The sequence below is a fragment of the Pelophylax lessonae genome (assembly GCF_965119305.1).
Source record: "Pelophylax lessonae genome assembly, chromosome: 2".
NCBI classification, from domain to species: domain Eukaryota; kingdom Metazoa; phylum Chordata; class Amphibia; order Anura; family Ranidae; genus Pelophylax; species Pelophylax lessonae.
In genome coordinates this window covers 724,335,410-724,347,731 of record NC_138769.1, presented here as the reverse complement: position 1 = coordinate 724,347,731, position 12,322 = coordinate 724,335,410, and the positions used below count along the sequence as shown (strand labels likewise).

General features: G+C 44.3%; 1 protein-coding gene across 1 annotated transcript; it reads left to right on the top strand.

The window, feature by feature from the left end:
* Positions 1-11,039: 11,039 nt before the first annotated feature.
* On the top strand, positions 11,040-11,993 carry LOC309546772 (olfactory receptor 52D1-like; the record flags this gene model as incomplete). The annotated part of the gene is made up of 1 exon (XM_082246462.1): positions 11,040-11,993. The coding sequence occupies one exon, from the start codon at positions 11,040-11,042 to the stop codon at positions 11,991-11,993; it is 954 nt and encodes a 317-aa protein (XP_082102588.1).
* Between the last annotated feature and the right edge of the window lie 329 nt (positions 11,994-12,322).

Sequence of the window (12,322 nt, the reverse complement as noted above, 5' to 3'; positions counted from 1 at the left end):
TCAGGCATTCACACAGGATACAGAAGTAAGTGTTGGCCTGTATAGGCCCCACAAATGAGCCCACATGGGTTTAACTGACAGCTAAGAAGGTAGTATTTGATAGTTAGAGATACATTAGTCATTCACAGGATACAGAAGTAAGTGCTGTCCATAAAAGGCCCCAAAAATTAGCCCACATGGGTTTACCTGACAGCTAAGAATGTAGTATTCTTCTGTGGCTGAAGGTACATTAGGCATTCACAGGATACAGAAGTAAGTGTCGGCCTGTATAGGCCCCAAAAATTAGCCCACATGGGTTTAACTGACAGCAAAGATCGTAGTGTATTTGATGGCTGGAGGTACATTAGGCATTCACACAGGATACAGAAGTAAGTGTCGGCCTGTGTAGGCTCCACAAATTAGCTCACATGGGTTTAACTGACAGCAAAGAACGTAGTGTATTTGATGGCTGGAGGTACATTAGGCATTCACAGAAAAAATAATTGTCGGCCCTGAAAGGCCCCAAAAATTTGCCATTCAATGGGTGGACGGCGGTCTGGCGGATATTTGTGGCCTGGCATGAGGAATTTCAATGAAACATGGTCTACTGGTCACATGTGTTGAATTCCTCAGAGATCCATGCCTCATTCATTTTTATAAATGTGAGGTAGTCTACACTGTCATGAGCTAGGCGAGTGCGCTTATCGGTCACGATCCCCCCCTGTTGCGCTTCCAGCTCATCATTCAGGATAATGTCGTCCTCGTTCTCCACGGATAACACCAGGGATCCCAGAAAGGTTTAAAGCATGCTCTTCTTGCTCCTCCTCATCCCCCCCAGCACAATCCTCCTCTGACTTCTCTTCAGACTCCTGCTGTTGATTTGTCTCAGATGGAGTAGCACCCAGTGGGAATTCATCCAACATTGCGACATCCTCATTTTCCTGCTCCTGCTCCTCGACGGCTTGATCAATGACACAACGCAATGCACACTCCAGAAAGAAGGCGTAAGGTATGATGTCTCTTATGGTGCCCTGGCCGTGACTGACCAGTGATCTCATCGAATGGCCGCAGAAGTCTGCATGCGTCCCACATGAGCAGCCACTGGCAAGGTGAAAAAAACCCAAGCTCCCCAGAACCTGTCCTGCCGCAGAGTTCGAACAGGTAGTCCTTAACTGCACTTTTCTGCTCGAGCAGCCTATCAAGCATATGCAACGTTGAGTTCCATCGCGTCGGGCAGTCACAAATAAGACGCCTGACCAGCAGATTGTGTCGCCGTTGAATCTCAGCAAGGCGAGCCATGGCTGTGTAAGATCTTCTGAAATGGGCCAAGATTTTCCTGGCCTGCTGCAAGATGTCCTGGACCCCAGGGTATTTGCCAACGAATCTCTGCACCACCAAGTTCAGGACGTGTGCCATGCATGGCATGTGTGTTATTTTGCCCTGTTTCAGCGCACTCAGCAGATTGGCACCGTTGTCGCACACCACGTTACCAACTGTCAAATTCAGCAGTGTCAGCCACTGATCTGCCTGTGAACGCAAAGCTAAAAGGAGTGCAGGACCAGTGTGGCTCTTGGCTTCCAGGCGCAACAGACGCAGCACAGCATGGCAACGTCTCACCTGGCGCAGTGGAAGAGACGGTAGCAGCGGAAAAGGAGGAGTCAGCCGAGGAGGAGAGGGAGGATGGAGGAGGAGGAGGAGAAGAAGAGGCAGGCCTGCTTGCAATCTGTGGCGGTACAACTAAATCTACACGGGTGCCACGGGTTACTTGCTTGACGGCCGTCAGAAGGTTCACCCAGTGGGCAGTAAAAGTGATATACCTTCCCTGCCCGTGTTTGCTAGACCATGTGTCTGTGGTCAGATGTATCTTGGCACCAACACTGTGTGCCAGAGATATATTCACTTGCCACTGAACATGGCCATACAGCTCTGGAATGCCCTTGTGCGATTAAATATTTCCTGCCTGGAACCTTCCATTGTGGGGTTCCAATGGCCCCAAATTTACGAAAGGCCTCCGAGTCCACCAGTTGATATGGCAGTAGTTGGCGGGCTATCAGTTCCGACAAGCCAGCAGTCAAACGTTGGGCAAGAGGGTTATCTGGCGTCATCATTTTTTTCCGCTCCAACATTTGGACCACAGAAGCCTGGAGGGCAAATCTGAGGAGAGAGAAGGAGTAGGGGCTGGATGGTGAGAGCCTGGAGTGTGGCTTTGTGGGTTCTGACAGTGTTGCTCCCACTGGGCTCGGTGATGGGAGTTCAGGTGCCTTCTTAAGGCGGTCGTCCCTAGGTGAGTGTTGAGCTTACTCCTACTTATGCGTTAACTGCAAAGGCTGCAGATGGCAACACTGTTGTCAGCAATGGACACATTAAAAAAAGCCCACATGCTGAGCCATGTGCCGGCGTCCTGGGAGCACCAGATGTGACTGTACATGGTGGATGGCTCGCTCCTGGTACATTTGCAGTCTGCTTTGTACCGCTTGTGCAATGCAAGTTCTGCCTGCCTCTCCTCCCTATCTGCCAGTCCGTCTCTCCCTCTGAACTCCCTTCCTCTTCCTCTCTTGTGGCCACCCACGTGACGTCCATAGACTTGTCATCATCCACGTCACCTTCCCCACCACTAACATTCAAGATCTCAGAGTAGGCAGCAACAGCGGGCACCAACCTCCTTGGGCTGATCTGGGTACTGTCGTCAGACTGCTGAGTGGCAGCTGTTGCTACCTCCTCTTTCTGATCCGATTCCAACAATGGCTGCATATCGGAAATATCTTGTGATGGATTGGAAAATAATTCCAGTGACTCAAGCGGAGGGTATGTGGTGGTGGTGGTGGTGGTGTCTTTGGGGGTGCACACAGCAGAGAGTGAAGAGGGTGCAGATATAGAGGATGAGGAGGGTGCAGAAGAGGAAGGCTGAGTGAGCCACTCAACCAAGTCTGGTGCGTCCTTTGACGTAATTGCATGCGGCTTTTGAAACTGCACAGTTTGGTTCCGGCCTACTGCTCCTGCCCTACCCCTATCACCCCTGCGTACGTGTCTGCTTGTTCCTCTGCCTGTCATGTTTTTAATTAATCTGTGACAAAAGTCTCTAGAGAATCGCAGTATATCTGGAAAAAGGTAGATAACACCCCGCTTCAATCTGTGGTATTGGGGGGCCACAGGTTTATCACACCAGTTCTACAAATAATTGGCCAGTAACGGTTGTCACTGTGTGTAGCACAGTCAACACAGCAAGAGAGGCCAAATTTTTGCAGGACAAAAATACTCTCTTAGAAAAGAATACTGTTAAATAACACCCCACTTCAATATGTGGTATTGGGGGGGCCACTGGTTTATCACACCAGTTCTTGAAAAAATTGGCCAGGGAGTTTGGCACTGTGTGTATAAGACTTAACTCAGCAAAAGAGGCAATATTGTTGCAGGACACAAATACACTTGTAAAAGTATACTCAGATAACACCCCACTTCAATGTGTGGTATTGGGGGGCCACTGGTTTATTACAACAGTTCTACAAATAATTGGCCACTAACTGTTGTCACTGTGTGTAGCACAGTCAACACAGCAAGAGAGGCCAAATTTTTGCAGGACAAAAATACTCTCTTAGAAAAGAATACTGTTAAATTACACCCCACTTCAATATGTGGTATTGGGGGGGCCACTGGTTTATCACACCAGTTGTTGAAAAAATTGGCCAGGGAGTTTGGCACTGTGTGTGTCAGACTTAACTCATCAAAAGAGGCAATATTGTTGCAGGACACAAATACACTTGTAAAAGTATACTCAGATAACACCCCATTTCAATATGTGGTATTGGGGGGCCACTGGTTTATTACAACAGTTCTACGAATAATTGGCCAGTAACTGTTGTCACTGTGTGTAGCACATTCAACACAGCAAGAGAGGCCAAATTTTTGCAGGACTAAAATACACTCTTAGAAAAGAATGCTGTTAAATAACACCCCACTTCAATATGTAGTATTGGGGGGCCAATGGTTTATCACACCAGTTGTTGAAAAAATTGGCCAGGGAGTTTGGCACTGTGTGTATCAGACTTAACTCAGCAAAAGAGGCAATATTGTTGCAGGACACAAATACACTTGTAAAAGTATACTCAGATAACACCCCACTTCAATATGTGGTATTGGGGGGCCACTGGTCTATCACACCAGTTGTTCAAAAAATTGGCCAGGGAGTTTGGCACTGTTTGTAGTATTGCTGCAGCAACACTCAGTTACCACACCTGTCACAATGCTGCACAGTGCACAATAATACTAATAATCCACTATAATATGCTTTTTACAAAGTATATTATACTGTGGATTACCCCCCCCCCCCTTTTTAGTGCACTGCACAGCAATACCAAAAAATTTGCAGCCCTTTAAATGACTTTTGTGGACATTAACAGAGCGATATGTGTCACTGCAGATGCCGATCTCTAACTGCCCCTAAAGCACAGACTGGATACCTGACCCTATACTGAAGAGACTGTAATAGACCTATACCGACATTGCAGCCCTTTAAATGACTTTTGTGGACATTAACAGAGCGATTTGTGTCACTGCAGATGCCGATCTCTAACTGCCCCTAAAGCACAGACTGGATACCTGTCCCTATACTGAAGAGAGACTGGACCTATACTGAAATACCAGCCCTGAAAAGGACTTTTGTGGACATTAACAGAGCGATTTATGTGTGACTGCTGCCGATCTCTAACTGCCCCTAAAGCACCGACTGGATACCTGCCCCTAACCTGAGAAGATACTAGTAGACCTATACCGAAATACCAGCCCTGAAAAGGACTTCTGTGGATCTTCACAGAGCTATTTGTGTCTGGCAATCTCTCCCTCATGAGCACAGCAGACCACTCCCTACTCTGGCAAAAAGCGGAATGTGAAATGGCCGACAGCTCTGGTCTATTTATAGGGTAGGGGCATGTCCATGTGCTGGAATGTTTTAATTGGCTGTCCCGTTCCACCTGATGGCTGTGTCATGGGTCAAAGTTCTTCTGAATGAAAAAGAAAATGGCGGTGCGGACATCTTCGCGAACATCGGCAAAAGTCCAACTTTTCGCGAATTTGCAAACAAGCAAAATTTGCTGCGAACCGACCCCTGGGCGAACCGCAAGGCCAAACCTGCACAGGTCATTGTTCCAGTAATACAGGTCCTTAGTCTGCTTGTCTTCAGAAAACTGTTTGCAGGCTTTCCTGTGCATTATCTTTAGAAGAGGCTTCCATCTTTATGTAGAGCAACAATTCTTTTTTTTCAGATCTGCAGAGAGTTCTTTGCCATGATGTGCCATGTTGAAGCTCCAGTGATCAGTATATGACAGTGAGAGCAATAACACCAAATTTAACACACCTGCTCCTCATTCACACCTGAGACCTTGTAACACTAACAAGTCACATGACAACAGGGAGGGAAATGGCTAATTGAGTCCTTTTTTGGACATTTTCACTTAAGGGTGTACTCACTTTTGTTGTCAGCGGTTTAGACATTAATGGCTCTGTGTTGAGTTTTTTTGAGGGGACAGCAAATTTACACTGTTATACAAGCTGTACACTCACTACTTTACATTGTAGCAAAGTGTCATTATTTCAGTGTTGTCACATGAAAAGCTATAGTAAAATATTTACAAAAATGTGAGGAGCATACTCACTTTTGTGAGATACTATATATATATATATATATATATATATATATATATATATACAGTGCCTTGCGAAAGTATTCGGCCCCCTTGAATTTTTCGACCTTTTGCTACATTTCAGGCTTCAAACATGAAGATATAAAACTGTAATTTTTTGTGAAGAATCCACAAGTGGAACGCAATCATGAAGTGGAATGAAATTTATTGGATATTTCAAACTTTTTTAACAAATAAAAATTGAAAAATTGGGCGTGCAAAATTATTCAGCCCCCTTAAGTTAATACTTTGTAGCACCACCTTTTGCTGCGATTACAGCTGCAAGTCGCTTGGGGTATGTCTCTATCAGCTTTGCACATCGAGAGACTGAAATTTTTGCCCATTGCTCCTTGCAAAAAAGCTCGAGCTCAGTGAGGTTGGATGGAGAGCATTTGTGAACAGCAGTTTTCAGTTCTTTCCACAGATTCTCGATTGGATTCAGGTCTGGACTTTGACTTGGCCATTCTAACACCTGGATATGTTTATTTGTGAACCATTCCATTGTATATTTTGCTTCATGTTTTGGATCATTGTCTTGTTGGAAGACAAATCTCCGTCCCAGTCTCAGGTCTTTTGCAGACTCCATCAGGTTTTCTTCCAGAATGGTTCTGTATTTGGTTCCATCCATCTTCCCATCGATTTTAACCACCTTCCCTGTCCCTGCTGAAGAAAATCAGGCCCAAACCATGATGCTGCCACCACCATGTTTGACAGTGGGGATGGTGTGTTCAGGGTGATGAGCTGTGTTGTTTTTACGCCAAACATAACATTTTGCATTGTTGCCAAAAAGTTTGATTTTGGTTTCATCTGACCAGAGCACCTTCTTCCACATGTTTGGTGTGTCTCCCAGGTGGCTTGTGGCAAACTTTAAACGACACTTTTTATGCATATCTTTAAGAAATGGCTTTCTTCTTGCCACTCTTCCATAAAGGCCAGATTTGTGAAGTATACGGCTGATTGTTGTTCTATGGACAGAATCTCCCACCTCAGCTGTAGATCTCTGCAGTTCATCCAGAGTGATCATGGGCCTCTTGGCTGCATCTCTGATCAGTCTTCTCCTTGTATGAGCTGAAAGTTTAGAGGGACGGCCAGGTCTTCGTAGATTTGCAGTGGTCTGATACTCCTTCCATTTCAATATTATCGCTTGCACAGTGCTCCTTGGGATGTTTAAAGCTTGGGAAATCTTTTTGTATCCAAATCCGGCTTTAAACTTCTCCACAACAGTATCTCGGACCTGCCTGGTGTGTTTCTTGTTCTTCAGGATCCTCTCTGCGCTTTAAACGGACCTCTGAAACTATCACAGTGCAGGTGCATTTATACGGAGACTTGATTACACACAGGTGGATTCTATTTATCATCATTAGTCATTTAGGTCAACATTGGATCATTCAGAGATCCTCACTGAACTTCTGGAGAGAGTTTGCTGCACTGAAAGTTAAGGGGCTGAATAAATTTGCACGCCCAATTTTTCAGTTTTTTATTTGTTAAAAAAGTTTGAAATATCCAATAAATTTAGTTCCACTTCATGATTGTGTCCCACTTGTTGTTGATTCTTCAAAAAAAAATTACAGTTTTATATCTTTATGTTTGAAGCCTGAAATGTGGCAAAAGGTCGAGTTCAAGGGGGCCAAATACTTTCGCAAGGCACTGTATATATGTATATATAAAAAGTACAGTAAAACTGCAGGAAAGGGCATATATATATATATATATATATATATATATATATATACATACATACATACGTAATGTATGTATGTATATATATATGTACCAAGTGTGGCTCGGGGTTACCGCTTTTGGCACTGAAATTTAACCCCGAGCCACGCTCGGGAATACCGCTAGGAAGGTTAAAAGCCTCCCACTGTTAGTGAAATTTTACCACGCCCACTATTTGATGCAGTTTGGAGAGTGTGTGTGTGTGTTGGGGGGGGGGGTTGTGATTGAGTTCCTGTACCTGTTTTCTGAAAAAAAAGCCCTGCTTATCTCTCTCCAAAGCTCTGAGTGCCGTGTCTTTCTTCTGCTTTGTTCCTCTGTTATCAGCATGATAAATTCTGATAAGTTCTCTGACGCACGAGGTAAAAGCAGCTGGAAATTTGTGTCAGGAAGCTTAGAGATAGATAAGCAGAGAGTTTGTCTATTTACACCACAGCTCTGCATGTTCCTTTGTTCCTCTGCCTAGGTGGAGTGGGGGATGTGCCTTTCCTCCAATCAGCTCTCACACAGTGTATGCTCAGACTCCCCACCCTCTGCTGAATGAGGAAACAAGATTTGTAAAATGATGTGCACTTTCTAAACAGTGTAGCAAGCTGAAGACAGCACATATACAAGTAAAACTTATATAGGAGGTTTTGTTTCATCTCTGTGTAACATCTGAGGCTGTTCACTTCACTGGGTTTACATTCAATTTAAGAAGTATATTATGTGCCTTTTACCCTTTGATAGCTGTTATGTGTCGGCAATGCCCGCTTCTCTCCCTCTTCCTTCCACCAGCATTCAGCTGCTGCAGGGAGGAAAACACAGCCATCGGTTCCACTAAACGCAACCAGCGCTGCCCTTCCTCTCCTGGTTCCTTTTCCTGGTGTTGTCCCGCCCCTGTGTGCTCCCTAGCCCCCCGGAGCCCTGCTGGGGTATGTGTCAAGAAAAAGAGTGGGAAAGAGGTCGGTATATGTGTCATTTAACAGCCTCTTTCCTTTTCTGAATGAACACAATCAGTGATCAGTATAGTTCGCTTAGCACAGAGCACTTCCCATTCATTCACTGTCTAGAGTAGCTGAAGTTGCAGAGAAAAGGAATGGGGAATTTATGTTCTCAATCCTTTTCTCTGTCTCAAATGTGAGACATCAGGGGTCTGTTTAGACCCCTAATATTTCGCCAAAGCCCCCCAATGAGGCTATTAAAAAAAATGGTAAAAAATAAAATAATACAAATAAAAACATCCACTGCTCTACTGACATCATCCACTGCCTTACTGACACCAACCTCTTCCCTGCTGAAACTATCCATTGCTCTACTGACATCATTCTGTGCCCTACTGACACTGCCTACTGCCCTACTGACACCGTCCCCACATGGTCCACCTCCCTACTGACACCATCCACTGCTCTACTGACATTCTCCACTTCTCCACTGACTGACACCATCCACTGTGCTGCTGACACCATCCACTGCTCTACTGACACCGTCCATTGCTCTACTGACATCATCCTCCTCTGCCCTACTGACATTTTCCACTGCCCTACTGACAACGTCCACTACTCTATTGGCACAGTCCACACACCGTTCACTGCTCTACTAACACATCTCTGCTCTACTGACTCCATCCACTGCTCTATTGACACCATCTTCTGCCCTACTGACATTGTCCTCTCACCTCCTGACACCATCCACTACTCTATTGGCACTGTCCACACACTGCTCACTGCCCTTCTGCCATCGTTCACTGCCCTACTGTCACTGTCCACTGCTCTACTAATACCGTCCACTGCTCTACTAACACATCTACTGCTCTACTGACACCGTCCACTGCTCTACTGACACCGTCCACTGCTCTACTGACACCGGCCACTGCTCTACTGACACCGTCCACTGCTCTACTGACACAAACATTGCTCTACTGACACATCCACTGCTCAACTAACACCATCCACTGCTCTACTAACACATCTACTGCTCTACTGACACTGTCTACATCCTGTTCACTGCCATACTGACAATGTCCACTGCTCTACTGACTCACACTGCCCATTTTTAGGTAGTCTAAGTTTACATTTTTACAGTTACATTTGTTTTATTATATTTTTCCTAAGTTTTTTCTTTACTATGTAGCTAGGCCTTGCTAATTAAATTCTTAAAAAAAAAAAAGGTATGGAACCTGGTGATCTTTGATCTCTTTCATGTTTTTCAGGTAGATCTCCACCTCTCAAAGGTTGCATATCCCTGAGCTAAACCATTGCATTCCACCTTTTCTCAAGTGTGAGAAAAAATTTAATTCAGTCTTTCCATGTAACTCAGTGTCCTCAGTGTTGCTTATTTTGGTCTGTACCCTTTCAAGTTTCAGGAGGACATCGTTTTTTGTGAACTGCCCCCAGTTCCCAGCTCTGCCTACTTTTTCTATCCATTATAAAGGATGCTTTCTCTTTTCCCCCTGGATTCCTTCAGCAGTAGGTTTCCATCTCATATTTTTTATTTTGATAATGGTCTTGGGCAGGGCTTTTTTTCTCAGAAGAAAGGGGCAGGAACTCAACCACGACCACCCCCAAAACCCCCTCCCCAAACTGGTCAAAATTTCACTAACAGTGAGAGGGTCTTAAAGGGGGCATCAAGTACCAGGAGTGCATTATGTACAGAGTGCAGAGTTCAGGGGTATGCTATGTGCAGAGTTCAGGAGTGTGCTACATACACAGTGCAGGGTTCAGGGGTGTGCTACACACAGAGTGCAGAGTTCAGCCTTCTTCCACAGCTGTATAGCTCAGCATCCCCCATCCACATCTCACTTTTACCCCTCTTCTTCTCTAGTACCTCCCCTCACACTGTAGATGGCTTTGCCTCTCTCACTTGCAGGGAGATCATCCAGTGGGGGTGTCAGCATTCACACTGCACCCCAGGCACCGGCATCTCCTTTGTCCCCATACTGCACTTGGAAAACACGGGAAACCAGACCTCAAGTGATGGCGGGGAGCGGGGAGCAGGGAGCAGAGGGCCTGAGCCAGAGGCGGTGGAACTGATTTCCACCAAGTTCCAGGTGAAAAAAAGCCCTGGTCTTGGAAGTCCAAGAGGTAGAAAGAGCAATTTGATCATTGAACTCACCGGTGTTTACTCCTGACTGAAATAATGACTTCAGAGGTGGACATACCATTTGTACAGATTGGGCAGCTACACAGGGGCCCTGTGGGAGATAGGGGCCCTTTTCTACTATATGTGGGCAAGCTGTGTCCTAAGTCCTGGGTGGTATTTACTGTCTGATCCCAGTTGCATTTTAGACCATGAGAAAGTTAGGGCTATCCAAAAAACTCCTATCTATCTATCTATCTATCTATCTATCTATCTATCTATCTATCTATCTATCTATCTATCTATCTATCTATCTATCTATCTATCTATCTATCTATCTATCTATCTATCTATCTATCTATCTATCTATCTATCTATCTATCTATCTATCTATCTATCTTATCTATCTATCTTGTCTATATCTATGTTCATAATTGTTTTCACTTAGATGTTTTTGACGGGGTGTCCCAAAATTCTTCTTAAACAGAGGCCTTATAATATTATTTTCAACTGACTTTGAATGAACAAAACCTTTAATAACCAGATTGTTGGCTAATATTGATAACTTACGTCTTGTATATAGAGGGGAAAACTGAAGAACCAGTGAAAACAATGCAGAATAATACGTCTTCCCACCAGTTGCTGCTGACACTCGGCTTCAGAGAAATGGGTTCGCTCAGGTACCTCTACAGTGCATTCGCTCTACTAGTTTATATCAGTGTTATTATTTTGAATGTTGCCGTTATCTCAGTGGTTTTGGTAAACAAGCGTCTACAGCAGCCCATGTATATCTTTGTATGTGTACTGTGCATTAATGGCCTCTATGGCAGCACCTCTTTTTTTCCCAGTTTGATCTTCAGTCTGGTAAACCACATCAACACCATTACTTATACTGGATGTTTGACGCAAGTATTTTGCATCCATACGTACGCGGGGTGTGAAATGACCATCCTTGTCATCATGGCATACGATCGCTTTGTGTGCATTTGCAATCCTCTGAGATACAACAGCATCATATCCTTATTCGTGGTCTTCAAGCTGGTGGCTTTGGCCTGGTTTTACACAATTATCCTGGTCGGTATACATTTGGTGTTGACCATCAGGCTTCCCTTATGTGACACGATCATACTAAAGGTCTACTGTGACAATTGGTCAGTGGTAAGGCTGTCTTGCGTTGACATTACTATAAATAATGGGTTTGGACTTTTAATTGCGTCAACATTTATAGGTCCTATGCCAATGCTTATCATTATCTCCTACATCCAGATCCTTAGAGCCTGTGTAAGGTCATCAAAGGGCTTTAGAGCAAAAGCTATGCAAACCTGCACTCCGCACTTAATAACTGTTACTATTTACACCGCAAATTTGTTTTTTGAGCTCCTGATATATCGATTTATACCTGAAAGCTTAAATTATGAAGTGAGGACAATCATGTCAGTGCAAGTTGTAGCATCTCCTCCACTCTTAAATCCACTCATCTACGGTCTAAAGCTAAAGGACATAAAAGTAAAAATCATTCAGACTTTTTCATTGAAGACTAAGAGAATGTCCATTTGGAAGCACTAACTTTTCTCCAACCAAAACGTATGCTGAAAGATATCAAAAGATTGAATTTGCTGTTGACTGCTTATTTTATTTCTCTTAGAGATTTTGGCATCCAGACCTCTCCCAGGTATCTACTTTACATCCTTCAAAATTCCTATGGAGCAGTAAGATTGGAATAGCATGGGGTTTTATTTCTCTAAGAGATCTTGGCTTCCAGACTTTTCCCAGGTCAGCTGAAATTGTATCTACTTTTCATCCTAAAGAATTACGATGGAACAATAAGATTGGAACACCATGGTGGTGAAAAAATTGCTACTCATGTACCTCACTAGGGATGGGCTTTATGTTTA